The following is a 25,049-nucleotide window of genomic DNA, read 5'->3' as shown; positions in this document are numbered from 1 at the left end:
CATCGTTGTCGCTCATCGCTGCCGGCCAGGGAGCAGCGGGCCGCGCCGCCACAACAACAGCGCGCAGCGCGCATGCGCCCGCCCTGCCCGGCCGCCTGCCCGAGCGCGGGGCATTGTGGGGCGGGGAGTCCGCGGCCGGCGAGGCTGCCCGGGTGGGAGCCCGCAGGGGACTATAACTTCCGGCGTGCACCGCGCCCCCGCGCACGGCATGCCGGGAGCTGTAGTCCTCCAGCGGTCAGGCGGGCCGGAAGTGCCGCCGGCGGCCGGAAGTGCCTCTGCCCTCTGCCTGACGGAGGGGCGTCGAAAGGGAGCACGAGGGAACGGCGGCGCTGGAGGCGGAGATGGCGATCGGGTGAACCTTTATTGAGCTGGAGGTCAGCGGGGAGCACGGCACAGTGCCTCGGGGTCTGCTCCGGGGGGCTCAAGCCCAAAAGCTGAGGGGCACAGGCTGTAGGGCTGTGTGGTGAGGCCTGCGGGAAGGCCCGTAGCACTGTGGTGCAGCCCTGGGGCTGCCGAAGTGAGGCCCGTGGGCCTGCTGCCTTAGGCCTTGCCTAATTTCTTTGCCGCCCGTCATCTCTTGGCGTCTCATCCGTATCCTCCGCTGGCTGCTGGTTGGTGTCACGGCTCGTCCCCTCGTCCTCCGAGTTGGTTTCATCGGAGTCCTCCTCCTCCAGGTAGCGGTAGCCGCTGGCCCTGTGGCGCGGACGTGGCATGCGGGGCAGGCGGTAGGCCACGCGCTGTGCCAGCCGGCGCTCCATCCAGCCGTAGGAGCCTGCCGCCAGCCCCAGGGCCAGCAGCATGAGGGACAGCTTGGCCTAGGGGATGGCAGAGGTCGGCATGTGGGACAGCCTCACGGTGCCCGGACCCCCCTATCCCAGCCCTGCTCACCTTCATGGGCAGCCCCGACCACAGGTACACGGCGAAGATGGCCAGCGCCTGCCACCAGTGGTAGATGGTGAAGACGAAGTCTTGGCGCTCTTTGTCTTCGTACAGCATGCCCAGGAGGACTGGGCGGAGGGAGAAAAGCACACGCCATCAGCATCCCCAGCCCATGGTGTTGTTCTCTGCTAAGTGCTAGTGGGCCTATGGAGCTGGGGAGCACTGGGGCACACAAAGACAGGATGAGCTGGGGACAACGTGCCCTGCCCACAGAGCTGGAGGCCATTGGGGGACACAAGGACAGAGTGAGCTGGGGACAACCCGCTCTATTCATGGAGGTGGGGACCACTGGGGGACACGAGTACAGAACGAGCTGAGGACAACCCGCCCTACCCACAGAACTGGGACTACCAGAAGGCACAGGAACAGGATGAGCTGGGGACAACCTGTCCTACTCATGGAACTGGGACCACCAGGGATCACGAGGCCAGGATGAGCTGGAAACTACTTGCCCGCTCCTGGGGATGCCAGAGACTGCACTGGGACATTCCCACTACTCACTGCTAATGCCAGTCTTGTTGAGGGCACTGCCCATGCCCCAGAGCGCGGCTACGGAGTAAAGCAGAGGTGCCTGCTCCACCTGTCGGGGCTCGGGCGCCCAGCAGAAGAGCGTCACCAGGATGGCAGCGTGGAGCAGGGCCCCGGCCAGCAGTGGGTACTGACGCCGCAGGCGCAGCATGCAGAGGGCAAGGCTGGAGCAGGTGGAGGCGGAGAAGCCGTAGGCCATCAGGAGGTATGCCAGCTTCTCCAGCCCCAGGGCGCACACACCATAGTTCTGCATCGAGGACAGGCTCAGTGTCGTGCGGCCGTGCCGTCCCCGTGCCACCACCCCATCCCAGCTCCATGCTGTACCAGGGAGAAGTCGTTGCAGACGAAGAGCACCTCAAAGCCGCTGTAGATGAAGAAAGGGAGGAGGTGGCGGAGGCGATAGTCCCGCATGTGCTTGAAGGGCAGCTGGAATATGTTCCCCCAGCCAATGCTGCGCAGGTCGATCTCCTCGGTGGTCCGATATGCTGAGCCGCAGAGCAGCAGGACCTGCATTGTGGCAATAGGTGACATGCTGACGGCCACCTGCCCCATCCTGTCCCAGAATCTTGCAACCAGCCCATGGGGGGAGGTTGGAACTGGAAGATCTTTAAGGTCCCTTCCAACCCAAGCCGTTCTCTGATTCTACGGTCCCACGCTCACCACCAGCATGGCGAGGAAGGCAACTGCCATCAGGACGCTCTCCACCACGATGAGGTTGACGCTGCGGGGCAGACTGTGCAGCACCGTCTTGTTGAAGCCAGTCAGCGTGCCGTGGCTCAGTGTACCTGCAGGGGCGTGCGCTGTGGGCTCAGCACCGGCCAGGATAGTGCCAGCGCCCCGCGGTGCCGCCCCGTGCCCTCACCGCAGCGCTTCACCCCGAAGAGCGTGTGGTTGAGCTCGTAGATGTAATTGCTGAGGAAGAAGAGCGTGGGCATCTGCGCGCAGACGAAGCTCAGCTGCAGGATGCAGAGTGGTGGACACTCAGCACCGGGCTGTCCCCTTTGTCCCCTCCCTGTCCCCGCCGGCCCTCACATGGAAGCAGATGTAGAAGATGCTCTGGAAGACGACAACGTAGGTGCTGCAGGCTCCGCGTGGTGCTTGCCGCTGCTCCTGCACGTGCTCCTCCTTGTAGTTGGCGTACTCGTAGTATTTCTGTGCCATCCTGTAGCGGAGTGGGGGTCAGCCTGTGCCCTATCCCACTGTCCCCTTCTCCCCCTGCCACCTACCGTGTAATGTAGTTGCCCAAGGAGGCCCAGAGCGGCACGATGGCCACCCCGATAGCCACGGCAGAGGGCACCAGCGTGAAGTAGCGCTCCCAGTAGTTGCTGGAGACAAAGAGGGCATAGATGCCCACGGCCAGGAACATGGTCCACTTGGTGCCGAAGAACCGGATGAGGACGGGCGTGTAGAGCAGTGCCACCACCGGGGTGACATTGATGCCCATCAGCACCTTGCGGTCGATGTCCTCCAGCTCCATGTTGCCGTACTTCACCTCCCGGTAGGTCTCGTCGTAGTGCAGGATAAGCTGCATCTGCAGCAGGCCTGGGGGGTCCCAAGTGCCATCGTGTCACGGCCCCACTGACATCAGGGGATCCCCCGTTTCATGGCCAGGGCCGTACCCAGGTAGACGCTGTAGGTGAGCATGGCGGCCAAGCTGGCGGCCAGCACGTTCTTCACCACGCCGAAGCGTTTGCGGCGGAAATACTTCTGTTCCTCTTCCTCCTCATTGTAGTCCGTGTGCGCTCCCACCATGTCGTCCAGCTGCAGGAGCCCCCTGCTCAGCCACGGGGTGCCACCACCCCCCTGTCATCACCACCCCGCGTCCCCTCCCTGCCTCACCTGCGCCTCAGGGCCCAGCATCTCGCCCGCTGCTGTTTTGGCCGCATCCTGGCAGCAGCCGGGGTCCTTCTCCATCGCTGCTGCGTCTGCGGGGTGCTCTGGGGGTACATGTGTGGGGGGGGGCACGTGTGTCCTGCGGCCCCAGACCTCACACCCTTGGGCTCTGCACCCCCTAACTTTGCACCCGTGTGCTTTGCACCCCCGTCCAGCCTCCCCCCGCTGCCCACACCCCCGCACTGGGCAGCTGTCATTCCTCCCCCATCACGCTGCGCACCCCCAAACCCTGCACCCAGCTCCCTTGAGCCCCTGCATCCCCATACTCTGCAACTGTGTGCCTGGCACCCCCAAACCTGGGCACCTGTGTGTTCTACGTCCCTAAACCCTGCGCCCGTGAGCCCTCTCACGTGCTCTGCACCCATCATTCCTCCACCCCCAAACCTTGCACCTATCAGCCTGGCACCCCCCAAACCTTGCACCCATGTGCTCTGCACCCCGAAACCTTGTGCCCAGCACCCCTTAGACGCTGCACCCACGTGCTCTGCACCCGTACGCCCCGTGCTTGTCACTCCTCCATCCTCACGCCGTTCAGTCCCAAACCCGGCACCCTGCACCCCCGCAGCCCCGGGCCCGGCAACCTCGGCCCCGCACCCCCGAACTCGGCACCCCGGAGCTCGCTGCCGCCGCGCTGTGCCCGGCTCGGGGCGGAGCCGCCGCAGCTTCCTCTTTCGAATGGGGCGGGCGGGCGGGACGGGGGGGAGCTTAAAGGAACAGCTCCGGGACCCCCCGTATTCCCACCAGCACCCGACTCATGCTGCGCCTGTCCTGTCCCCACAGGGACGTGGCACGTGTCCCTTCTCGTCTTCTGTCTCTTGCTGTCACCTGCCTGCTTGTGTCCCCTTGTCACCCACGTGTCCCCTGTTCCTCTGACCCCCCGCTCCCGGCTGTGTGCCTGTGTCCCCCCCAGCACCCCAGAAAGGGGAGCCAGGAAGGAGTCTGGCAGCTCCCGTCCCTGTCATCGGTCACCCAGAGCCAAGGGACGGATCTGGCCGAGCCGGTACTGAAGGAATGTCACACAGCGGGATGGGGACAGGGACAGCCCCAGGAGGGGGGTGGGATGCCGCCCGTGCCCTCTGTGACCCCAAACCCATAGTGAGAGCGGTGCGTGCAGCTCCACATTGTACCCCCGCAGATTTATTCGGGGTCTGGGGGTGCCAATCTCCACTTTCCCCGTCCCCACGGGTCACGTGGAGCACCTTGGCCACGTGCATGGCCCACTACGGGTATCACAAGCACCAGTGTCCCTTACAGGTATTCCCAGTGGGCATGCAGCATGCAGAGGACAGCTCCGCAGCCACAAAACCCGAAATCAACCCCAAATCACCCTGCAGAGAATGGATATGGGCCAAGAGGACCCTGCACCGAGGCAGGGGCTGCTCAGGGCTGGGCATCATTACCCTGAGTGCAGAAGCACTTTGGGGTGAATCCGTGCCCCCTATGCTTGGGGGTGCTCCTTGGGATCTGGGGGTAGCACCACCCCGGTGTCCTGGCACAGTGCACGGGGCAGGGCTGCTGCCTTCCTGTTTACGAAGCAGCGTCATTAATTAGGGCACGCGGGGAGCCAGAGTGAGTGGAGGGGAGGTGGGCGTGGGGTGAGCTTGGGGCTTGTTCCAGTAATGATGGGGTGGGAGAGGGCGTAGGGATGGCATCGTGTCTCCATGGGGTCTGTGGGGTCCCCTGGATCAGGGTTGGCCCTGGGGAGAAGAGTGAGTGGTTTCTGTGGGGTATCTGTGGGTCGGGGCTCACCGTGATGGTTTGGTTGTTCCCCAGCCCCACTGCCCCGTGGGGAGGTCCCATTCCCATCCCATCCCATCCTGACATCAGCCCCATGGAGGCGGGGTGCTCTGTCCCCTCTGCCAGCCCCACAGAGGCGGAGCATCGTCCCGCCCACCTCTGGACATGGGGCCAGGCCACCTGCCCCACAGCATTTAGGAGGGCCACCCTGAGCCTCGGCAGTGCCAGCGCAGCTTCGTGTTCCTCCAGCCACCGCTCAGCCCCACAGGTAGGTACCTATGGGTCCCCACGTGGCACTTGGCTGCCCCACGGTTGGACTTTGCCATTGGTGGGTTCCCTTGAGGAAAGGTGGGTGCGCTGGGTATGGAGAGGGGCAGGGAAGCAGATGTGGGGCTGTGGCTATCCCCTGCCCCCCCTCATGTTTCTGCAAGTCTTCATTTAAAGGGGGAGTGATGCTATGCCCAGCGGTGGCTTGGGACAGCACCAGTGCTGCCCTGTAGCGGGGTGCGTGGGGAACCCAACAGGGCATCCTGGGGTACCACCCTGCACTGGGGTCCTCCACACCGACCCCACATCAGTGGCGCAGTCCCATGGCTGGAGGCCGTCCGGGGTGTGGGGAAGGACATGGGAATTCCAGGCATCTCCAGCCGGGTGCTCCAGGGCCTCGGGCATCCGCAGCACCAGAGTGAGTCACGCTGCAGTGTGGACGGCCTCGAGCACCCAGCTGCCTTCAAAGGGCCGCCATGGGCATGGTGCTGTGCTGCGGGGTGGCTGCTCTGCATCTCTGGGGCTTCCTTGCCGTGACTGCAGACCCCACACCACCGGGGGCGGGGGTGAGCCCTTGGGCAAATTAACCATCCCCGTGTCTCTTCCCAGGGCCCATGCAGACCGTGCAGCAGCCCCTCCAGCTTCCCGTGCAGCAGCCCCCGGGCTGCGGTCAGAGCAGCCTGCTGAGCAGCAATGCCGCCGCAGCTGGTGCCATCCCGAAAGGGTCAGCGGTCTGCAGCACTGCGAGGTGAGAGCGAGGGGCTGGGGACAGCAGGGGATGGGGCACTGGTGTGGAGGGAGGCGGGTGTGGGTGCTGCAAGGTGCTGGGATGCAAGGGACAAAAGTGAGGAGCCATCGGGCACCAGGCCACAATGGGACCCTGGGGAGCCGAGGTTGGGGACGAGGTGAGCGCAGGGAGCCCCAGCTCCGAGGGAGGGCACAGATGGTGTGGGGTGAGGCTGGGGTGCGGAGCTCCTCTCCTTGGCGCCTGCAGCACTGAGGACTGGGAGAGTGCTGGGGTCCCCCTGACGTCCCCACTCCCACAGCGGGAACCCGTACGCGGGGCTGGTGAGCCACCTGCGGGCAGCCTGGCTCTCGGGGAAGACGCGGCCCTTGGAGTACCGCATGGCCCAACTGGAGGCCCTGGGCCGCTTCCTGGAGGATAAGAAGCAGGACATCCTGGAGGCCACCGCCTTGGACATGGGCAAGGTGAGAGGAGTCGGGGACGGGCACTGGGGTCTGCGTGTTGGGGCCCCGCGTCACTGCGTATCCTATCTGCATGGTGGCCGTGCCCACAGATGGCCTCAAGCATCTCCAAATCTCCCCAGGCTCCTAATTGCCTTGTTTGTTTGAGGTGAGAACCTTCCGCTTTGGACAGGTGCTGATAAGCATCGACACTCAACGTGCGTCGTTCGTCTCTCCTAATTGCACATAATTAGAACCGGTTGTCCACTAATGTGCTTGTTATGCAGTCAGGTCTTCATAGCTGGATGGACAGTTCATCTGCTCTTACGCACCTGAGGTGGCTGCCTGGCCTGTGGCGATGCCGGTTTCTCTCCTGATGATCGGAGAGTGACCTCAGACTTAATGTCGCATCCACCAGACCTCTGTCCCACCAAAACCCTTAATGGCCACCATTCATCTTTGCAGCAATTTGCTCATCCTCCTGGTGATGCAAGCGGCCGCCCAGGCTGAGAGCGGCCCCGTTGCTTCACCACACAGCCAACGCGTTGAGGAGCATGAGAGGTCTCCTGGGTTGGGCTTGGTGGTGGAGCCTCCAAGGAGAGGGGTCACAAACTCAACTTTCCCACCTGTTTTCCTGCTCTGATGGAGGAAGGCTCCCACTGGGGATGCTTTGTGGTCACAGTGGAGGCTCTGTGAACTCAGCTCAATGTCAAAGAGTTTGGCTCTGCAGGGTGACGGAGGGGAGTTAGTCCTGCTGAGCTAACCCCTCACGTCCTCGTGCTTCTCCATCACAAGTTGACTCTGCCACGCTTCTGTCAGTGGAGAGGACCTGCATGGGCAGGAAATGCCTGGGCAGAATTGCGCCGCTCCCTGCTCACCCTGATTTTAGTCACCACTTGTTGAGACGGCGTATCTGGGAGCTTAACCTGCCGGCTTTGTTTCCTCCCCTTGTCTCACCCAACCTGCCCGGCCTCGCCGCGTGCCGGCTCGCTACAGGAGGGGGTTTTCCTGCCTGGTGCAGTGCGGCCGAGCTCTGTTCCGCGGGGCAGTCACAAAGTGTTCGCTCTTCATCGTGTTCCTGCTGGAACAATGCAGAGCTTTGAGCCCTGCGGTCATGGGGGGGCGGGGGGAGGAGGCTCTGGGCAATGCCTGCAGCTCCCAAGCGGTCAGTACGCAGCGACTTGTGGCCTCGAGGGCAGTGGTACCAGAGCGAGAGCGCAGTGCGGTCCAAAAGACATCAGATGTTGCTTTGTCCCTCTGACCAAACGCCAGCTTTTATGGTGGCCGTGATACTCCCCGGTAGCTGCAGGACTAATGGCTCTTTCTGCTGAATAGCTTCTCCTTAATAGCTTCTGCTCTGCCTTTGTGGGCAGGAGAGGGGGGGACATCTCCTGCGGGTGGGAGGAGATGGTGCTGACGTTGGGGCGATGCTGACGCTGATGTGTGTCCCCAGCCATCCTTTGAGGCCTATTTCACCGAGATCCTCCTCTGCAAGAACGAGCTCAATGACACCCTCAACAACCTGTCTCACTGGATGAAGGACGAGCACGTGGACAAGAACCTGGTAGGGCAGAAGCTCTGGGCTCCCTGGCAGCGGGAGGCCAGCTGGGAAGGGGCAGAGCTGCTTCAGGAGCAGCGCTGAGGTGCCTTTCTTGCAGGTAACACAGCTGGACTCAGCTTTCATCCGCAAGGACCCCTATGGGGTGGTGCTCATCATCGCGCCCTGGAACTACCCCATCCATCTCTTCCTCGTGCCCCTCATTGGTGCTATTGCTGCCGGTGAGGCCAGGCCGCACAGAGCTGGGCGCATCCCCTGCCTGGAGGATGCAGGCGAGGGGACCTGGATGGGGTCTCCGTCCCTCGTTTGGATTGCTCTGATGTTCTTCTGCCTGTGTCCCCCCAGGTAACTGCGTGGTCATCAAACCCTCAGAGATAACCAAGAACACTGAGAGGCTCGTGGCCGAAATGCTAACCTGCTACCTGGACAGTGTAAGGAGCTCTCCTTGTGCCTGTCACTACCCCTGCCGTGTGGCCAAGGCATTCCCAGCCCCTGCTCACACCTCTTTGCACGCACCAGCATCGCGGCTGCCCTGCTCTTGGGTGCTGCTGTGCCTCCTCCGTGCTCAGCCAGTGTTTGTGATCCAAGCAGCCCCAGGGTGCTGCTAATGGGGATAGGGACAGATGGACCAAGGCAGATGCTGACACGGGGATTTTTCCTTTTGCACTGCAGGACTGCTTCGCCGTGGTGACTGCTGGCGTGGAGGAGACCACCAGGCTGCTGGAGAACAAGTTTGACTACATCTTCTTCACCGGTGCGTCCCCCCTCAGCGGGGGGGCTCAGCTCACATATGGGGGCACTTGTGCTTCCTGTGGCCCTGGCTCCCTGCAGCACCAGGCTGCAGCCTCGGGGGATCCCTGCCGTGACACAAATCCCCTTCTGCCCTGCAGGCAGCCCCTCAGTGGGCAGGATCATCATGACGGCCGCCGCCAAGCACCTGACACCGGTGACGCTGGAGCTGGGGGGCAAGAACCCCTGCTACGTGTCTGACAAATGCGACGTGCAGAACGTGGCCCGGCGGGTGGCCTGGGGACGCTTCTTCAACGCGGGGCAGACCTGCATCGCCCCCGACTACGTCCTGTGCAGCTTGGAGATGCAGGAGAAGCTGATGCCCGCCCTGCGCGAGGCCATCACTGAATACTTTGGTTCCAACCCCCGGGAGTCCCCTGACTTCGCCCGCATCGTGGGGGACAAACAGTTCAAGCGTGTGCGGGCGCTGCTGAGCAGCGGGCGTGTGGCCATCGGGGGACAGACGGACGAGAAGGAGCGCTACATCGGTGAGGAGCGTGGTTTGGCGTGTGGGGAGCAAGGAAGTGCTTGGCGGGGGGATCTGAGATGCGGAAGCAGAGCCATGACCGCAAGGACCACGGTCAGAGACACGGGGGGGGCTGTGGAGGGCTCAGAACCAACTCAGGATATTCTATGTTTCTGTGACTGTGTTTCTGTAGTTCTATGATCTTTGTTTGGGGGAAGGAACCTGTGAAGCAGCAGGTCCCTGGCGAGTCCGGGGCTGATGCGAGCGCCCAGGCATGTGCAGCGAGCAATTTGCTGCCATTCTCCTTCTCCACAGCCCCCACGGTACTGGCAGATGTGCAGCCCTCTGACCCTGCCATGCAGGAGGAGGTCTTCGGGCCCATCCTGCCCATCGTCGTCGTGGCCAGCATGGATGAAGCCATTGACTTCATCAACGCACGGCCCCGGCCGTTGGCCATCTACGCCTTCTCCTGTGACAGCAAGGTGCGTGTGGTCCGTGGGGCAGAAAAGGGAAGGGGGGAAACTGGGGCGGCAGGACACCAGCGCCACGTCCCCTTCTCTGCTCCCCCCAGGTGGTGAACCAAGTGCTGGAGAGGACGAGCAGTGGGGGCTTCTGTGGCAACGACACCCTGATGCACGTGACGCTGACCTCGCTGCCCTTCGGTGGCATCGGTAGGTCCGAGACATCTGCTCGAGATGTGAGCCCCCAGTTTGTCCCAGCAGTATCCTTGGCTTCAGCTCCCTGGGGCTGAGCTTTGGGGCTTTGCAGCCCTGCATCTGCTGAGTGCTTGCGGAGCACCGCAAGCTTTCTTCTCTCCGTGTTCCAACTGTGCCAGTCAAAATGCCTCATGTCACAAGTAGGGAAGTTTGTACCGCTGGGGTATTTCCTTGGTACTTCTGAGCAGCGTGGGGCAACGCGAGTGAATTTTGTGCCAGGGTTGGGCCTTTGCCCAGCGTAAGCTTTACCTGAGAGCTCCTCAGATGCTGGTGAATTTGCTCAGCCCGTGGCTGCTCCTTGTCTGGGAGTGGATCCGAAGCACTGTGCTTCTTGGCAGGGGAGCTTTCCTCCCGCAGCAGCGTGGCGCTGGATTGGAGCTCTTAACGTCACTCAGGAGCAGGCTTGTTTGTTCATTTTGCATTTTAAGGCTAAATATTAGGAGTAAAACACTTAGAAATGTCTGGGAAATTTGCTTGTGGTAACAGGGAGATCCTCCTCAGCATAAAGGAAGAGTTTCTGCCCTTCAAGGAGCTTGTATGAGAGCAGCAATTGTTTTCTCAGCTGACAAGAAGTCTGCTGAGCTCTGATTGTAGCACTGCCTACCGTGAGACGCCCGGGGACGAGCACATGATGATTGTGATGTTTCTTCCCCAGAGTTCTTTCTCAATCTTGTGGTCCCTTCCTTGGAATTTCTCTTGTCTGGAGATTGTTCTGGGAAAAAGGCTCCACATGCTCAGCATTACAGAGCTGCCAGCTGATTCAGACATAATAAGGCAGCACAACAGCAAAGCAGAATTAACTCCTTGCCTGATTGCAGATCAGGGAACAATTGGTGGTGGTTCCCGTGTCGTAACTTATCTTTATGGAAATGATTCAGAGAAACTGCCTCAAATTATCAGGTGGAGGGCCTGAAGTCACCAAAGCCGAGATGACATTTGCCAAAGCTATTAACCATGACGTGCAACCTCGAGCTTAAGTTAGCCACAGGAATTGGGAACCAGCGTGGCCAATGGGCCTCTGATTTTTAAGAGGAGCTTCTTCTTGGAGCTCTGTGTTCCAGGTGGGTTGGTGGACCCCACATCAAGGTGGGGGGGAAATTGGGGAAATGAGACCCAGCAAAGCTTTCTGAAGAGCCTGTGGCCACGTAGGTGTGCGTAGAGTGGTGAAAAGGATGCAGCTGGGGCTCCAAGCAGTGATGAGCTGCAGGGAGCAGCTGGTGCTGGTGGGGCTGGAAAAGGAACGGGGAAGGGCAAGAGGTGCTGCGCCACGTTGGCCGTTGTGTTGGCACGAGAAAAGCCTGGAGCGTGCTTCCCTTGTGTTTACCGTTCTTGAGCTGGGCAGGAGTCCCATAGCAAGCCTGGTCCTGTGCTGTTTGTTGCAGGAAACTGTGGTCTGGGGAAGTACCACGGCAAGTTCACCTTCGACACCTTCAGCCACCACCGTGGTTGCCTGCACCGCAACATGGGCCTGGAGGCCATCAACTCCCCACGCTACCCACCCTACACCCAGCAGAAGCTGGGGCTGATGACTGCCACCTTCGAGATCAAGCGCAGGGGCATGTGCACCCTGCTCTGAGCGCGGCCCCGTGCCACACGTGGACTGCCCAGGACCCAGCCCATGCCACATCCTTCGCCGCACTGCCATTCTGACGCATGCTGGACCGTGGGGACAGACCCCTCCTGTGTGCCTGCTCCCCTCCGGCTTCCTCGGCTCAGGGCCTTGTGCTTGCTGTGACGCCCCTAAAATGACAACAGTTTCTTGTTCTCGCCCCACACTTCTCCCGGTAGAGCCCTGGTTGCTCAGGACCAGCAATTAGCCCCATCTCATCTCCCATTAGACGACCCTTTCCTTCCGATGCTCTCCTGCCGGCTGTTGCTTTTTTCTCTGTGTACAACTCTGCCCTCAGTAAAAACTTTGCACCGAGCTCTGCGCCCTCGCCTTGTGCCTCCACGGCTTAACCCCGCACCCCTGCACAGCACCCGCACACCCTCGTTCCCCATTAGGCCGGACATGATAGGCAGGGAAGGGCTGTTCTGCTCGCTGCCGTGGCTTTAGGGTTACCGCTCTCCGGGGCGAGTCCTGCATCTCAAAGCGGTTTGAGCTGGAGTGGAGCCAGTGCTGACGCAGGGAGCTGAAGGGGAAGGGCAGGAAGCTGGCAGCGGCGGCCCCGGTGCAGAGCGAAAGGCAGCCCGCGCTCAGCGGGAGCACGGCTGCGGTGTCGGGGTGCTAAGTGGGCTCCCCAGAGCCACCCCTTCTGGGTAAGGCTCCCGTTAGGGGCCGAACCGCTGCTCCCCGAGGCTGGTGGCTGCTGAACGCAGCTTGGCATGGAGCAGCCCCTTGAGCACCCCAGGCAGCCCACGGATGGTGAGGCTGGCGCAGGCAGCGGGGATGACGGTGGCACGAGGTGAGCGCAAAGGGATGGTGACGAGCAGCCGGGGTGGAAGGGAGGCAGGAGGTGCCCAGCCTGCCTGGCCACCCCAGTTTGATGCTGGATGGGCGCCGGGTTGCGCTGGGGCAACGCGGAGCCCCCGTGCCTCGGACCCAAAGGGACTGCGATGGGGTCTCCCTGATGCCCCTCGTCCCTGCAGTGAGAACCCCTACGCGGGGCTGGTGAGCCGCCTGCGGGCAGCCTGGCACTCGCGGAGGACGCGGTCCTTGGAGTACCGCATGGCCCAGCTGGAGGCCCTGGGCCGCTTCCTGGAGGAGAAGAAGCAGGACATCCTGGAGGCCACCACCTTGGACATGCACAAGGTGAGATCTCCAGGGTTGGACCCTGGAGGATGCAGGGGTTGGCAGGGCTGGGGAGCTCTGTCCTGGGCTCGGAGCCCATGGGTGCACATAGAGGCAGTGAAGGAGGAGACCATATCCCACCTCCATCAGGAGCAGCCCTGCGAACGTGGAGGTGACACTGCCAACCCTTGTCCCCAGAACCTTTGCCTGCAAAGACACTAGGATGGATGGGGTGATGGGGAGCACCTGGACATATTTATCCTTCTCTTGCTCCCATCACTCGCTCCCTGCTCTCTCTGAAACCAATCCCCATCTTGCTTGGTCCTTGGCAAGTCCTTGCACCCAGGTCCACCCCATCCTGACCGCATCCCTGGCACCACTGCCTCCCCAGCCTCTGCTCCCTCCCTCGTGCTCCCAGCAGGATCTCTGAGCGGTGGGGCAGAGCAGACCCGGTCCTTGTGCTCCAGACCCCCAGTCTGAACCTCCCCGCTTCAGAACAGCTCACTTACCTGCACCACGAGCACCATATAGGGCTCATAGTCTTCTGTTTCCCATCCCAGTTCAGAACATCCCCTTGGACAACTACCCATCCTTGCAGCCTTTCCCCATTTGTAAACACTGGCTCTTGTGCTGGAAGAAGATGCAGGGCGGTGCTCAGTTCCACTGAGGAAACTGCGCTGGATTTCACCGCTTTCCCATGGCTGCCATGGGACCCCAGAGACTCGGGAGGGTCCTGCCCATCCCATTTCGCCCACCCTATCTTGCACATGGGATAAGAGAAGTGGTTGAAATGGGGAAGCACCGCTGAGGAGCCCAAGGCTGGGTTTGCAGCAGCTTGCTGAGGGTTGTCCCCAAAATGCCACTGATGGCATCAGCTCAGTAAGGGGACACATTTATAGGGACATAGGGACGACGTGTGGAGTGAGACCAAAGATCTACCCAGCCCCATCTCACCAAAGAATGCTCAGAAATGGGCAAACCCGCCCAATGCTTGCAAATACCCTCCCACTTTGCGTCCTGGGAATGCCGAGGCTGTGAACCTCCGGGTGTCTAGGAGTTCTCCAAGTCCCTCCTCCTTCTGGACAGCCCCTTCTCCTCGGGCTCCTCCTCCTGCTCCTCTGAGGATATCTCAAAGCTTTTGCTTTGCTGCTGCTTCTCCCCTTGAGGCTCAGCAGGGTACCCATAGCTGGGTTAAAGCCCCTTGGGGTGGGTGCGAAAGATGCAGGAGCGCGTGGAAGCAGGGATGGGCACAGAGCTCTGCATCCTCAGCCACCCTTCGAGGCCGAGTTCTCTGAGGTCCTTCTGTGCAAGAACGAGCTTAATGAAGCCCTGAACAACCTGCCCCGGTGGATGAAGGACAAGCATGTGGACAAGAACCTGGTAAGGGGGAAAAGGACCTTGCCAGTGTGGGCTGTGGGAAAGCCCAGAGCACGAAGACAGTTGTTCAGGTGGAGTCTGACCCTGCTCCTGTAGGCAACACAGCTGGACTCGGCCTTCATCCGCAAGGACCCCTATGGGGTAGTGCTCATCATTGGGCCTTGGAACTACCCCGTCAACCTCCTCCTGGTGCCCCTCATTGGGGCCATCGCTGCTGGTGAGGCTGAGCCCATCCCCTGCCTGCAGGATGTAGGCAGCACGTGCTGGGGCTGGGGAACACGTTCTTGGTCGGATGTCCTCTGCTTCTCCCGCCAGGTAACTGCGTCATCATCAAACCCTCAGAGCTGACCAAGAACAGCGAGAAACTCGTGGAGGAAGTGCTGCCCAAATATCTGGACAAAGTAAGAAGCCCTTCTCATCCTTGCCCTTGCCTCATGGCTGGGTTCTTCCCACCCCTTGTTTACGGCAAGCTGCCCGTATACTCCTCACCTCCGTGTCCTCTGAGATATGTAGAACCACACCTGTCCTCACCCATTCTGAATCCCCAGAGTATGGGGGTCCTTATGGCTGTGCTCCCCAGAACCGGCCCCTGGCTGCCTCGCTGCTCGCTCAGCCACAGCGCTTCGTCTAGGGTGCTGACAGTGGGCACTGGGACAGAGTGACACAGGGGCACCCTTCCTCTTCTGCTGCAGGACTGCTTCGCCGTGGTGACTGCTGGTGTGGAGGAGACCACCAGGTTGCTGGAGAACAAGTTTGACTACATCTTCTTCACCGGTGCGTCCTGAGGGCCACATATGGGGGCACTTGTGCTTCCTGTGGCCCTGGCTCCCTGCAGCACCAGGCTGCAGCCTCGGGGGATCCCTGCCGTGACACAAATCCCCTTCTGCCCTGCAGGCAGCCCCTCAGTGGGCAGGATCATCATGATGGCCGCCGCCAAGCACCTGACACCGGTGACGCTGGAGCTGGGGGGCAAGAACCCCTGCTACGTGTCTGACAAATGCGACGTGCAGAACGTGGCCCGGCGGGTGGCCTGGGGACGCTTCTTCAACGCGGGGCAGACCTGCATCGCCCCCGACTACGTCCTGTGCAGCTTGGAGATGCAGGAGAAGCTGATGCCCGCTCTGCGCGAGGCCATCACCGAGTTCTATGGCTCCGAGCCCCGCAGTTCCCCTGACTTCGCCCGCATTGTGGGGGACAAACAATTTGAGCGCGTGCGGGCACTGCTGAGCAGCGGGCGTGTGGCCATCGGGGGACAGACGGACGAGAAGGAGCGCTACATCGGTGAGGGCTTGAATTTCTGATAATTCTGCTCACCCTTGCATAAGGCGGTGCGGGTTTTGGAGATGGAAGGGACATTCAGTTTGCACGGCAGCTTGGTGAGGCATCCAGCCTTAGAGGAGGGACCTGCCTGCCATGCAGGTCAAGGCATCATCCCCAGCCTCCAGGCACGGCTGACGCCTTCAGGTTTCTTTCTTTGCAGCCCCTACAGTGCTGGTGGATGTGAAGCCCTCTGACCCTGCCATGCAAGAGGAGATCTTTGGCCCTATCCTCATCATCGTCACAGTGGCCAATATGGATGAAGCCATTGACTTCATCAACAGCCGTGAACGGCCTCTGGTTGTGTACGCCTTCTCCTCTGACAATGAGGTAGAGTGCCCCGGCTGTGTGCCTGGCCCGCACTCCTTGCCAAATATTTTGGCTGAAGGATTTTGGCCCTGGCTCTGCAGGATGGATGGCAGCTGGGGCCATGGTGTCAGCACCATGTCCCCTTCTCTGCTCCCCCCAGGAGGTGAACCAAGTGCTGGAGAGGACGAGCAGTGGGGGCTTCTGTGGCAATGACACCCTGATGCACGTGACGCTGACCTCGCTGCCCTTTGGTGGCATTGGTAGGTCCGAGACATCTGCTCGAGATGTGAGCCCCCAGTTTGTCCCAGCAGTATCCTTGGCTTCAACTCCCTGGGGTTGAGCTTTGCGGGTTTGCGGGCCTGCTTCTGCCTAGTGTGGGCAAAGCATGGAAAGGTTTCTTCTCTCAGCTGTCGCTCTCCCAAGCAGCATTCCTTGTGTATGTGGAGATGTCTTATTTAAGGAGTGGGCAATTTGGGATACCGCCAGGAGAGGAATATCTCTAGACCATCAGTTTTTCCACGGATCTTCATTCTGGTCTGAATACAGCACAATTTCCTATTCCCAAACATACCAAGTTCCTTTAGGTAAACTCCTGAAGCCACACATTGCATAAAGCTCTCGAGGTGTGAATGGCACTGAATCCAGATCACACGGATCTGGAGACACACACGAGGGTGAAAAGCTTTACAAAGCATCTACCACCATCCCATCTCAGAGCTGAGAAATCATTCAGGAACGTGCAGCTAGTGCTGGTCCTCCTCGTTGCTTCACGCAAAGCTTTTTGCAAAGATTTTTGGCTGACTCTGAAGAGGTCTAAATGTTATTCTGACTCCTGGAAAAAGCAGCTGAAGGGCCTGTTGTTCTTTTTCCTGCGACACTGTGGTCTTCTCTGTACTTACCCCAGCCACCAGGCAGCACTTTTAGCTTTGCATTTGATGAACTCGAGACATTGTGCAAGGAACTCCCATGATATGAAGCAAGTGAATATCCACTCTAAGTTCTATAGCTCCCATGTTTCAGCTGACCTATGTACCTCTAAGCTCCCTTAGATGTTTTCTGCCCATCCTTTCTTTCTCTGAAGTCTTGCACAGGCTTCAGAGCAAAGCTGGGTCCAGTTCTGCACTCCTTTCTACCACAGCCCTACGCAGATGTGTGAGTAGGAGCAGCGCAAGCGTGGACCTCTAGAAGGTCTCCCAGCCTCCACCTATTTCCAGCTCAGAGGATTTGCTATATCAGAAGGGTCCCCCACGTTGGGTAAACTCTGCTGTTCTCCATACACGTACCCAAGCTCTCCTTAAATCCCAGGAAACTCCTGGTCACCACAACACCCCCGTGACAGGTGGTTTCACAGCTCAGGGACAGAAATGGCACTTTGGGGCTGCCATTCTTCTGACCCATTCTATTTAGGTTAAAAAAAAAAAAAAAAAGCAAACATATTAGCAAGAAGTGCTTCGCCCTTTCCTTGGCTCTTTCCTTGGAGAGGAAGGAGTACAGAGGATGATGGAGACACCCAGGCTTGAGGATGAGCTTCGCTGCCAGCTCCTGCGCTGCACCTGAGATTTTGGCTGGCTCAGCAACCTTCCTGCCCCTTGGGGCTGAGCACAACCCACCACTGAACCACACAACAGCACAGGAAGGTTGGAAGGGACCTTGAAAGATCACTACGACCTCGTAGAGCGAGGAGGTGCTCTGGGGAGGCTGTGCTCATGGTAGAGAAGATGTTGCAGCTGGGAAGCGGGGCTGGTGGAAGCTCTCGCTCGCTGCTGCCTGCTCTGAGCCACTCTGGCACCAGGTGAGGTTTTGGGACCAGGAACTTCCGCTGCAGTATTTAGAGCCAAAAAGAGAACAGAAACTTGAGAGGGGAAGGGGGAAGCTGTACCGCAGGAAGAGAGAAAGACGAAGAAACGAAACCTGTTTATCAAAGCTTGTAGGTGAAGAAGAATCACTTGACCGAGGCTGGGACTGGCCCTGCTCCCTGGCAGGAGGGCAGCGAGGGGGTGGCACTTGGGGTCCTTTCCCAAGGGCAGCAGGAGGAGGAGAAAGGCTTCAGTCCGCTTGCCTTGGCTCAGATGCTTTCGAGGACACAGCTCCTCCTAGCGAGGAGGTGATGCCCTGCAAAAGTATTTTTCTGTAACTGCACCAACCTCATTGGATGCACAGTTTTGCACTGGGGCTAACGAATGCAAACGGTGACACTGAGGTTGTGAGGGTGGCCGGGAGCCTTTCCCCCTCCTCCCACCCCTCGCTCTCCATCCTGGTGCCTTCCCAGGCCCTCTCCACTTTGTTCTCCAGCTCACCAACCGCGGCACTGAGATCATTGTGTGCTGTGCGTTGCAGGGTCCAGTGGACTGGGGATGTGCCACGGCCAGTTCACCTTTGACACCTTCACCCACCAGCGTGGCTGCCTGCAGCGTAGCACCGGCCTGGAGCCCATCAACACCCTGCGCTACCCCCCCTACAGCGCCCATAAGATGGGGCTGGTCCGCACCGCCACCTCAATCAAGCGCCGGGGGGAATGCTCCCTATTCTGAGGGGCCAACGTGGTGCCACCACAGCCACGGAAGTCCTCCAGCCCAGTGGATGAATGCTGTCCTCTGCTGCTGTGGACTCCAAGTCCCTCGCTGTACCTGTCGCTGGCTTGGTGACACTCCTGGCCAACTGCTTATCAGTTGCTGGGAAAGGCTCTTCAAATCCTCGCTTCAACCGGGGCTCCCAGTGACTGCAGACCTGGGTGATGGTAAAGTAGGAGGGCAACTGGTGATGTACCTTAATCACTGTCCTCATGTGCTAATGGTTAGGTGCATTGCCTCGTTCTATTTTTGCCGTCTGACTTCACTTATTATCTCCTTGCTTTAAACTTCAGTAAAGGTAACCGCACTTCTTCAGCTCGGTGTCTGTGACCTTTGTGCTGACCAAGTCCTCTGGCAAAACAGTGACTATTACACGCAGGCTGATAAGTGCTTCCAAAGGAGGGGGTCAAGGTGCTCCAAGAGGCTGGGCTGGTGACTTTAGCCGAGCGCTGGCTGCTGAAGCTCCCAGATCCGTAGGCTTCCTGTTCCTCATCTTCTCCAGCCCTGCTCACCCCATCCTGCGCCTTAAGAGTGGGAGGACCAAATAAACTCAGCTCTCAAAACCAAGCCCCCTGTTGGGTACAGCTGACGGACAAGCCAGTGAACATGCTGGTGTAGGTGGATGCAGAACTTGAGACCGCTCCCACGAGCTCGGCTGGAGCCCACGCCGTCCCTGATAAGCTCACCTGGTGCCGTTCTTGTTGAGGTGCAGCCAGCAAGACAAACAAACCAAGACAAAGATCCAAGCAGGAAAACGGTGCTCACCGCCCACTTCCCCATATGCAAATCAGGTATAAAGGTACCGGATCCTTATCTGCCCTAGAAGGATTTTCACACGAACGCTTCCAAAACCTTTTCTGCATCAGACAGACGGACAGACAGAAGCCTGCCAGGGATGCCTGGATGACGCTACGCTCCACAACGTGGACTGTCTCTGAAGGCTGCTCTTTCTTCGATTGACCCCACTCCAGGTAGTGCTTTGGCAAGAGTTGTGCCACTAATATCATAAATAATGAAGACGTGTGCATGGCTGAAAGTATGTACTTACTTTATGTGTATGGGTGAATGGTCATAAACATGGGCTCACTTCACTAGTGGGAAATCAGTAGTAACCTACAGCGCAAGTGCATTTATGTATGTTTAGCAGTAGCGACTTCAAGCAATCTGTAATAAACTCACAGACATACGTCCTTGAGCATGAAGACAGGCTCCGATGCACCCTGATCTTTGCACAGCACAGGGTTGCACTGCCACCGGCAGGCACATGCTGCCTGCTACACCAGGAGCGTTTCAGCACGATGGTGGATTTCACCCCGGCACCAGGTGCCCTCCTCCAACTCAGGGTGGGTGACATCTCCCGTCCTCACCAGCTCACAGCCACCCTGTGCCATGAGTGACCACGCGGGGCTGGTGAGCCGCCTGCGGGCAGCCTGGCTCTCGGGGAGGACACGGCCCTTGGAATACCGCGTGGCCCAGCTGGAGGCCCTGGGCCGCTTCCTGGAGGATAAGAAGCAGGACATCCTGGAGGCCACCGCCTTGGACATGGGCAAGGTGAGAGGAGTCAGGGCTGCTGGTGAGAACTGCTTGTCTTCCCTTCACTTTTTTCCCCCTCATTTTTTCCTCCTTCCATCTATTCTCCATCGGTTTTCTCACCCTTGCTCATCTGCACCTCTCTGGGGCGGGTGCATGGTTGCTTGGGGAGAGGCGGCCTCTGCTTTTTGCTGGGACCTTCAACTTAGCTTTGGAGAGACCCTTGATGGGACACTGCAAAGCAGAGCTCCTGACTGCACAGAATTAGGCTCAGTCAGCTCTGCGGAAGCTTTTGCTGAGAGCACTTCAATCCCTTGTGCCCATCCCCACCTCCAGAGCTGCATGTGTTGTGCTACTATCAGTGGAGCTGAAGTTCTTGAGATACCAAACACGTGCCTTCAACCCTGAGCCTTTGCTGTGCCCCAGCACCCTGGTGGCACGGAGCAGTACGAGGCCAGGCAGCACACTGTGACATGGGTGGCATGTGGTAGAGATGACAGTACCACCTGTCCTCACCAGCACAAGGCCACCAGTGGCATCTGGCCCTATGGAGGCCATCACACCCTACTAGGAGGGTGAGCGTGGGGCTTGGGAGGATGGTGGTTGCAGTGGGGTCATAATAGAGACTACGGTGGTGGCCACGATGTCCTTCTGCATGTCCTCAGCCATCCTTCGAAGTGGAACTCTCCGAGATCTCCGTCTGCAGGAGTGAGCTCAACCACACGCTCAACAACCTGGGTGCCTGGATGAAGGACAAGAGCGTGGACAAGAACTGGGTATGGGGTGGTGGCTGCCAGGGATGGGCAGGATGGGACCAGTGGGTCCCCTACCATCTCCTTCCTGCTGCAGGCAACACAGCTGGACACAGCCTTCATCCGCAAGGACCCCTATGGGGTAGTGCTCATCATTGGGCCCTGGAACTACCCCGTCAACCTCCTCCTGGTGCCCCTCATTGGGGCCATCGCTGCTGGTAAGGCTGGGTGGCATCCCTACTACCCAACGAGGGCACCAGGACCTCCACGTAGGCATCCTGAGACCTCCCCAGGGGCGGTGATGGTGGTGGGTTTCTCTGCTCCCCAAGAGGCAGCTCCTCACTGGGAAGGAGCTCCTGTCCCACAGGTAACTGCGTTGTGCTGAAACCCTCCGAAATCAGCAGGAACATGGAGAGGCTGGTGGCCGAGGCACTGCCCTGCTACCTTGACAAGGTAGGAGAGCAGCTGGCCACGGCCTGTTGTCCCTCTGTGTCCTGAAAAAATATGGCTGAGCTGTATCCTGCATCTTTCTTCTAAACCACAGGACTGCTTCGCCGTGGTGACTGCCGGTGTGGAGGAGACCACCAGGCTGCTGGAGAACAAGTTTGACTACATCTTCTTCACTGGTGCGTTCCATGGGGAGGCAGAACTATGCTTTAGTCCCACCTTCAAGGCAAGGGGACACACAAGGACATGGCCAGGCTCGGCTTACACTGCTCCCCCTGCCCACAGGCAGTCCCTCAGTGGGCAGGATCGTGATGACAGCCGCCGCCAAGCACCTGACACCGGTGACGCTGGAGCTGGGGGGCAAGAACCCCTGCTACGTGTCTGACACCTGCAACGTGCAGAACGTGGCCCGGCGGGTGGCCTGGGGACGCTTCTTCAACGCGGGGCAGACCTGCGTCGCGCCCGACTACGTCCTGTGCAGCGTGGAGATGAGGGAGAGGCTGGTGCCTGCCCTGCGTAATGCCATCACCGAGTTCTACGGCTCTGAGCCCCGGAATTCCCCTGACTTCGCCCGCATCGTGGGTGACAAACAGTTCAAGCGCGTGCGGGCGCTGCTCAACAGCGGGCGTGTGGTCATCGGGGGACAGACAGATGAAAAGGAGCGCTACATCGGTGAGGGCACAGAATGCACAGGGTGGGTGCCTTGCCGGATCTGGTGCTGGATGACCATTCTCTGCTCCTGCAGCCCCAACAGTGCTGGTGGACGTCCAGGAGGATGACCCAGTGATGCGGGAGGAGATCTTTGGCCCCGTGTTGCCCATTTTGACAGTGACCAGCGAGGAGGACGCCATCACCTTCATCAACGCCCGGGAACGGCCACTGACGCTCTACGTCTTCTCCTCCAGCAAGAAGGTGGGCAACCATCTCCACCTCCACGGGGACAACGTGGGGTGGCCGCTGGGTGCTCAGAGTTCACGTTCCTCTACCCAAGGTGGTGTGCCGGCTGCTGGAGCGGACGAGCAGCGGCGGCTTCTGTGCCAACGATACCATCATGCACATGACGCTGACTTCGCTGCCTTTCGGTGGCGTTGGTATGTCCGTCCGTCTTTCTATCCGCCTGTCTGTCCACCTGCCTTTCTGCCTGTCTTGTCTGTCCATCCACCTGCCTATTCATCTGTCTATTTGCCTGTCTGTCCATCCGTCCCTCTGCCCGTCCATCCGTCCTTCTGTCCGTGAACCCCCATCCACAGGGTGCTGTCAGCCCCTCGTCCATCACACCCAGGACCCCCTTCACACCCCCCTACCCCTCCAAGGCCGCGACCTAGCGCCGTCGCAAGCCCTGAGGCTCTGTCTCCCGCTCAGGACACAGCGGCCTGGGTCGCTACCACGGCCGTTTCAGCTTCGAGACCTTCTCGCACCTCCGCTCGGCCCTGCTCCGTGCCGACGGCCGGGAGGCGCTGAACGGCCTCCGCTACCCCCCCTACAACCCGCGCCGCCTGCCCATGCTCCGCACCGCCGTGGAGAACCGCCGCGCCTCTACCTGCACGCTGCTCTGAGCGCAGCCTCAATAAACGCTCCCTTCCGCCCTCATTTCCGCCTGCCCAATCGCTGCGCCGCCCTGCCGCCCTCTAGCCAATCCGCGAGGAAGCCCGCCCCCTGTTTCTCGATGAATGGTTCTTACTGCCGCCAATCGGCGGCGACGACCAATAGAGTTCGAGTCACGGCTGTGGTCCCGCCCGGTGAAGCCGGCACCGCTGTGCGCATGTGCCGCTTCTCTCCGCGCCTGCGCGCTGTGCCTTGGGGGCGGGCCAGGGGTCAGGACGGCTGGGTCGTTGGGGGAGGTGAGGCCTGGGGGTGGAAGAAGGGGCTCCTGGGCCTGTGCTGGGAGGTGGGGGCTAGGGGGGGACACATGGGGGAGGTCCGGGGTTGAGGCGTCGTCTGAGGGGGAGGACGTTGTGGGGCATCGTGGGGTGGAGAGGGGGCAGAAAATTCGGATCCGTTTTGTGTTATGGGAGGGTGAGTGTGGACAGGACACCTAGTTCCCTTGGGTAGGGGACAGAGAATGGAAGTCCCCTTTGTGTTTTTTGGGGCGGGGGGGCCAGGACACCTAAGTCCTTAGGTAGGGGAGGGACAGGACACCCTGTTCCCTTAGCTAGTAGGATGCTTGCGTCCCTTGTGGGGCGTTGTGTGGGGGAGCAGGACACCTGGGGCTCCCTTATGGGAAGCAGTGCTGGGGGGGGCTGCCCAGGACCCCCTCGTGCTGAGCATCCTCTGCAGCAGGACAGGACATGGCAGCGCTCCGCCTGTTGCACCGGGCTGTCCGGGCAGGTAAGTGGCCAAACCGGGATCACCCCGAACCCCATCGGCGGCTCCGTGCTGCTGGCACGCCCTCCCCACCGCTCTGCCCTTCCCAGGTCCGCCGCTTCCCCCCTTGTGCTACCTGCGGGCACTCAGCACCACCACCCCCCGGGAGTGCTACAGTGAGTACTCCCCCTATCTGCGTTCCCATCGCCGTCACCATCCCTGTCCCCATCCCAACCGTGTCCCTTCCCAACTCCCGTCGCCGTCCCCACAAAGCGGGGGCTGCTGCCGTCCCCCCCACTCCGTGCAGGGTGAGGACGGCGTCGCGTTCCCCGCAGAGTACGTCAACATCCAGGAGCCTGCCATGGACATGAAGTCCATCACCGACCGCGCCGCACAGACCCTGCTGTGGACGGAGCTCTTCCGAGGTGAGCCCCGCGGCGTGGCCCACCCCTTGCGGTGACGTCTGGAGGTGACATTTGGCTCCGCTTGCGAGTGACGCTGCGTTCCCGCAGGGCTGGCCATGACGCTGAGCTACCTGTTCCGAGAGCCGGCCACCATCAATTACCCCTTCGAGAAGGGACCGCTGAGCCCACGCTTCCGTGGGGAGCACGCGCTGCGCCGCTACCCCTCGGGCGAGGAGCGCTGCATCGCCTGCAAGCTCTGCGAGGCCATCTGCCCCGCACAGGTGAGCACCCCCCCCCGTCTTACCCTCTGTTATCGGGGCTCCCCCTCTGCTGACGTTGTGCCTGGGGACAGGCCATCACCATCGAGGCCGAGCCCAGGGCGGATGGCAGCCGCCGCACCACGCGCTACGACATCGACATGACCAAGTGCATCTACTGCGGCTTCTGCCAGGAGGCCTGCCCCGTGGATGCCATCGTGGAGGTGAGGTGGGAGCGGGACCCTCCTGCCGTGGGGCCGCCGGGGTCCTTTGCTGAACCCCTCCCACCCGGTAGGGTCCCAACTTTGAGTTCTCGACGGAGACGCACGAGGAGCTGCTCTACAACAAGGAGAAGCTGCTCAACAACGGCGACAAGTGGGAGGCTGAGATCGCGGCCAACATCCAGGCTGATTACCTGTACCGGTGATGGTGGAGGACCGCGCCACGTTCCCCCCCAAATCCCTTTAATAAAGTCGGGGTACGCCAGCCCCTTCCTAATCCCAAGCTCATGCCTGCCTTGTCTGATTCTGTAGGGGGGGACGGGACGTGTTGGTCCTGGGGGCTGCCCGCTGCTCTCGCTCCTGTTCCGGGGGCTGCAGTGGGAGCACCAGAAGCCCGCTGGGGAGGGGAACGCGGGTGGGCAAGGGGAGTCGGGGGGCACCTAATGGAGGGGTTGCCAGTGCTTGGGGGGGCGGGTTCCGCTGCTGGAGTGCCGCCCCCGGAGCGCCGGGGCGAGTTCCTGTGGGTAGCGGAGGGCCGGGCCCTTCCTGGGGGAAGAGGAAGTGAGGAGCCCGGCCGGCCCCGGCCCTCCCTGCCGAGCACCGGGTAGGAGCGGGCGGCGCCGGACGGCTCCGGGCTGCGAATCCCGGGAGGAGGGAGGGGACAGCGTGGGGCGGGCGCCGGGGCCGAGGGGCGGGGATGGGGGAGGGGGTCTCGGTTCCTCCGGGCCGGGAGCGAGTTGGCTCTGACTCAG

General features: G+C 60.6%; 5 protein-coding genes across 15 annotated transcripts in view; 4 read left to right on the top strand and 1 right to left on the bottom strand.

Moving 5' to 3' along the window:
• On the bottom strand, nucleotides 343-4,315 carry UNC93B1 (unc-93 homolog B1 (C. elegans)). Of its 3 annotated transcripts, none has more exons than XM_021402122.1 (11): nucleotides 3,955-4,315; nucleotides 3,307-3,404; nucleotides 3,087-3,228; nucleotides 2,694-3,009; nucleotides 2,500-2,629; nucleotides 2,330-2,423; nucleotides 2,128-2,252; nucleotides 1,792-1,974; nucleotides 1,441-1,714; nucleotides 889-1,007; nucleotides 343-815 (listed from the first exon to the last, which is right to left on the bottom strand). In XM_021402122.1, exons 2-11 carry the CDS (start codon nucleotides 3,379-3,381, stop codon nucleotides 552-554), a joined length of 1,722 nt encoding a protein of 573 aa, XP_021257797.1. In that variant the 5' UTR covers nucleotides 3,382-3,404; nucleotides 3,955-4,315; the 3' UTR covers nucleotides 343-551. The 3 variants fall into 3 exon arrangements, with proteins under 3 accessions (XP_021257797.1, XP_021257794.1, XP_021257795.1); XM_021402119.1 differs by having other exon boundaries at nucleotides 3,840-3,976; XM_021402120.1 differs by having other exon boundaries at nucleotides 3,942-3,963.
• LOC110401243 (aldehyde dehydrogenase family 3 member B1-like) lies at nucleotides 4,315-12,003 on the top strand. The gene is made up of 11 exons (XM_021402123.1): nucleotides 4,315-5,365; nucleotides 5,974-6,112; nucleotides 6,411-6,573; nucleotides 8,003-8,113; nucleotides 8,208-8,328; nucleotides 8,453-8,538; nucleotides 8,780-8,861; nucleotides 8,998-9,384; nucleotides 9,678-9,844; nucleotides 9,934-10,033; nucleotides 11,461-12,003. The coding sequence occupies exons 2-11, from the start codon at nucleotides 5,979-5,981 to the stop codon at nucleotides 11,652-11,654; spliced, it is 1,545 nt and encodes a 514-aa protein (XP_021257798.1). The 5' UTR covers nucleotides 4,315-5,365; nucleotides 5,974-5,978; the 3' UTR covers nucleotides 11,655-12,003.
• On the top strand, nucleotides 12,202-18,697 carry LOC110401244 (aldehyde dehydrogenase family 3 member B1-like). Of its 2 annotated transcripts, none has more exons than XM_021402124.1 (10): nucleotides 12,202-12,483; nucleotides 12,668-12,830; nucleotides 14,079-14,189; nucleotides 14,283-14,403; nucleotides 14,502-14,587; nucleotides 14,879-14,960; nucleotides 15,081-15,467; nucleotides 15,667-15,833; nucleotides 15,973-16,072; nucleotides 18,150-18,697. In XM_021402124.1, the coding sequence occupies exons 1-10, from the start codon at nucleotides 12,404-12,406 to the stop codon at nucleotides 18,341-18,343; spliced, it is 1,491 nt and encodes a 496-aa protein (XP_021257799.1). In that variant the 5' UTR covers nucleotides 12,202-12,403; the 3' UTR covers nucleotides 18,344-18,697. The 2 variants fall into 2 exon arrangements, with proteins under 2 accessions (XP_021257799.1, XP_021257800.1); XM_021402125.1 differs by lacking the exon at nucleotides 18,150-18,697 and adding an exon at nucleotides 16,951-17,239.
• On the top strand, nucleotides 18,844-24,580 carry NDUFS8 (NADH:ubiquinone oxidoreductase core subunit S8). Of its 7 annotated transcripts, XM_021402113.1 has the most exons (14): nucleotides 18,844-19,933; nucleotides 20,578-20,688; nucleotides 20,762-20,882; nucleotides 21,032-21,117; nucleotides 21,209-21,290; nucleotides 21,397-21,783; nucleotides 21,857-22,202; nucleotides 22,474-22,999; nucleotides 23,389-23,439; nucleotides 23,526-23,591; nucleotides 23,723-23,840; nucleotides 23,928-24,100; nucleotides 24,172-24,300; nucleotides 24,372-24,580. In XM_021402113.1, the coding sequence occupies exons 1-14, from the start codon at nucleotides 19,772-19,774 to the stop codon at nucleotides 24,501-24,503; spliced, it is 2,490 nt and encodes an 829-aa protein (XP_021257788.1). In that variant the 5' UTR covers nucleotides 18,844-19,771; the 3' UTR covers nucleotides 24,504-24,580. The 7 variants fall into 7 exon arrangements, with proteins under 7 accessions (XP_021257788.1, XP_021257792.1, XP_021257791.1 ...); XM_021402112.1 differs by lacking the exons at nucleotides 18,844-19,933; nucleotides 20,578-20,688; nucleotides 20,762-20,882 and having other exon boundaries at nucleotides 21,066-21,117; nucleotides 23,392-23,439; XM_021402115.1 differs by lacking the exons at nucleotides 18,844-19,933; nucleotides 20,578-20,688; nucleotides 20,762-20,882 and having other exon boundaries at nucleotides 21,073-21,117; nucleotides 22,474-22,952; nucleotides 23,392-23,439; nucleotides 23,751-23,840.
• Nucleotides 24,815-25,049, top strand: part of TCIRG1 (T-cell immune regulator 1, ATPase H+ transporting V0 subunit a3) — a 6,472-nt gene continuing 6,237 nt past the window's right edge. For both annotated transcript variants that reach the window (XM_021403220.1, XM_021403223.1), the window contains exon 1: nucleotides 24,815-24,901. The gene's annotated coding sequence lies outside the window, so the exon portion shown is untranslated. The remainder of the gene's footprint in view (nucleotides 24,902-25,049) is intronic.

Source organism: Numida meleagris, chromosome 6 (assembly GCF_002078875.1).
Source record: "Numida meleagris isolate 19003 breed g44 Domestic line chromosome 6, NumMel1.0, whole genome shotgun sequence".
Taxonomy (NCBI): Eukaryota; Metazoa; Chordata; class Aves; order Galliformes; family Numididae; genus Numida; species Numida meleagris.
This window is presented reverse-complemented; position numbering and strand designations above follow the sequence as displayed.

What these genes read in the sequence shown, in the direction of transcription:
- LOC110401243 (XM_021402123.1), top strand. Translation starts at nt 5,979, where the DNA reads ATGCAGACCGTGCAGCAGCCCCTCCAGCTTCCCGTGCAGCAGCCCCCG. An exon ending in TGACTACATCTTCTTCACCG is followed by an intron (nt 8,862 to 8,997) that starts GTGCGTCCCCCC and finishes TCTGCCCTGCAG; the next exon opens with GCAGCCCCTCAGTGGGCAGG. An exon ending in CGAGAAGGAGCGCTACATCG is followed by an intron (nt 9,385 to 9,677) that starts GTGAGGAGCGTG and finishes CCTTCTCCACAG; the next exon opens with CCCCCACGGTACTGGCAGAT.
- NDUFS8 (XM_021402113.1), top strand. Translation starts at nt 19,772, where the DNA reads ATGAGTGACCACGCGGGGCTGGTGAGCCGCCTGCGGGCAGCCTGGCTC. An exon ending in TGACTACATCTTCTTCACTG is followed by an intron (nt 21,291 to 21,396) that starts GTGCGTTCCATG and finishes CCCTGCCCACAG; the next exon opens with GCAGTCCCTCAGTGGGCAGG. An exon ending in AGGCCATCTGCCCCGCACAG is followed by an intron (nt 24,101 to 24,171) that starts GTGAGCACCCCC and finishes GCCTGGGGACAG; the next exon opens with GCCATCACCATCGAGGCCGA.
- UNC93B1 (XM_021402122.1), bottom strand. Translation starts at nt 3,381, where the DNA reads ATGGAGAAGGACCCCGGCTGCTGCCAGGATGCGGCCAAAACAGCAGCG. An exon ending in TTGGGCAACTACATTACACG is followed by an intron (nt 2,630 to 2,693) that starts GTAGGTGGCAGG and finishes ACTCCGCTACAG; the next exon opens with GATGGCACAGAAATACTACG. An exon ending in GGTCGGGGCTGCCCATGAAG is followed by an intron (nt 816 to 888) that starts GTGAGCAGGGCT and finishes GCCATCCCCTAG; the next exon opens with GCCAAGCTGTCCCTCATGCT.
- LOC110401244 (XM_021402124.1), top strand. Translation starts at nt 12,404, where the DNA reads ATGGAGCAGCCCCTTGAGCACCCCAGGCAGCCCACGGATGGTGAGGCT. An exon ending in CCACCTTGGACATGCACAAG is followed by an intron (nt 12,831 to 14,078) that starts GTGAGATCTCCA and finishes CTGCATCCTCAG; the next exon opens with CCACCCTTCGAGGCCGAGTT. An exon ending in CGAGAAGGAGCGCTACATCG is followed by an intron (nt 15,468 to 15,666) that starts GTGAGGGCTTGA and finishes CTTTCTTTGCAG; the next exon opens with CCCCTACAGTGCTGGTGGAT.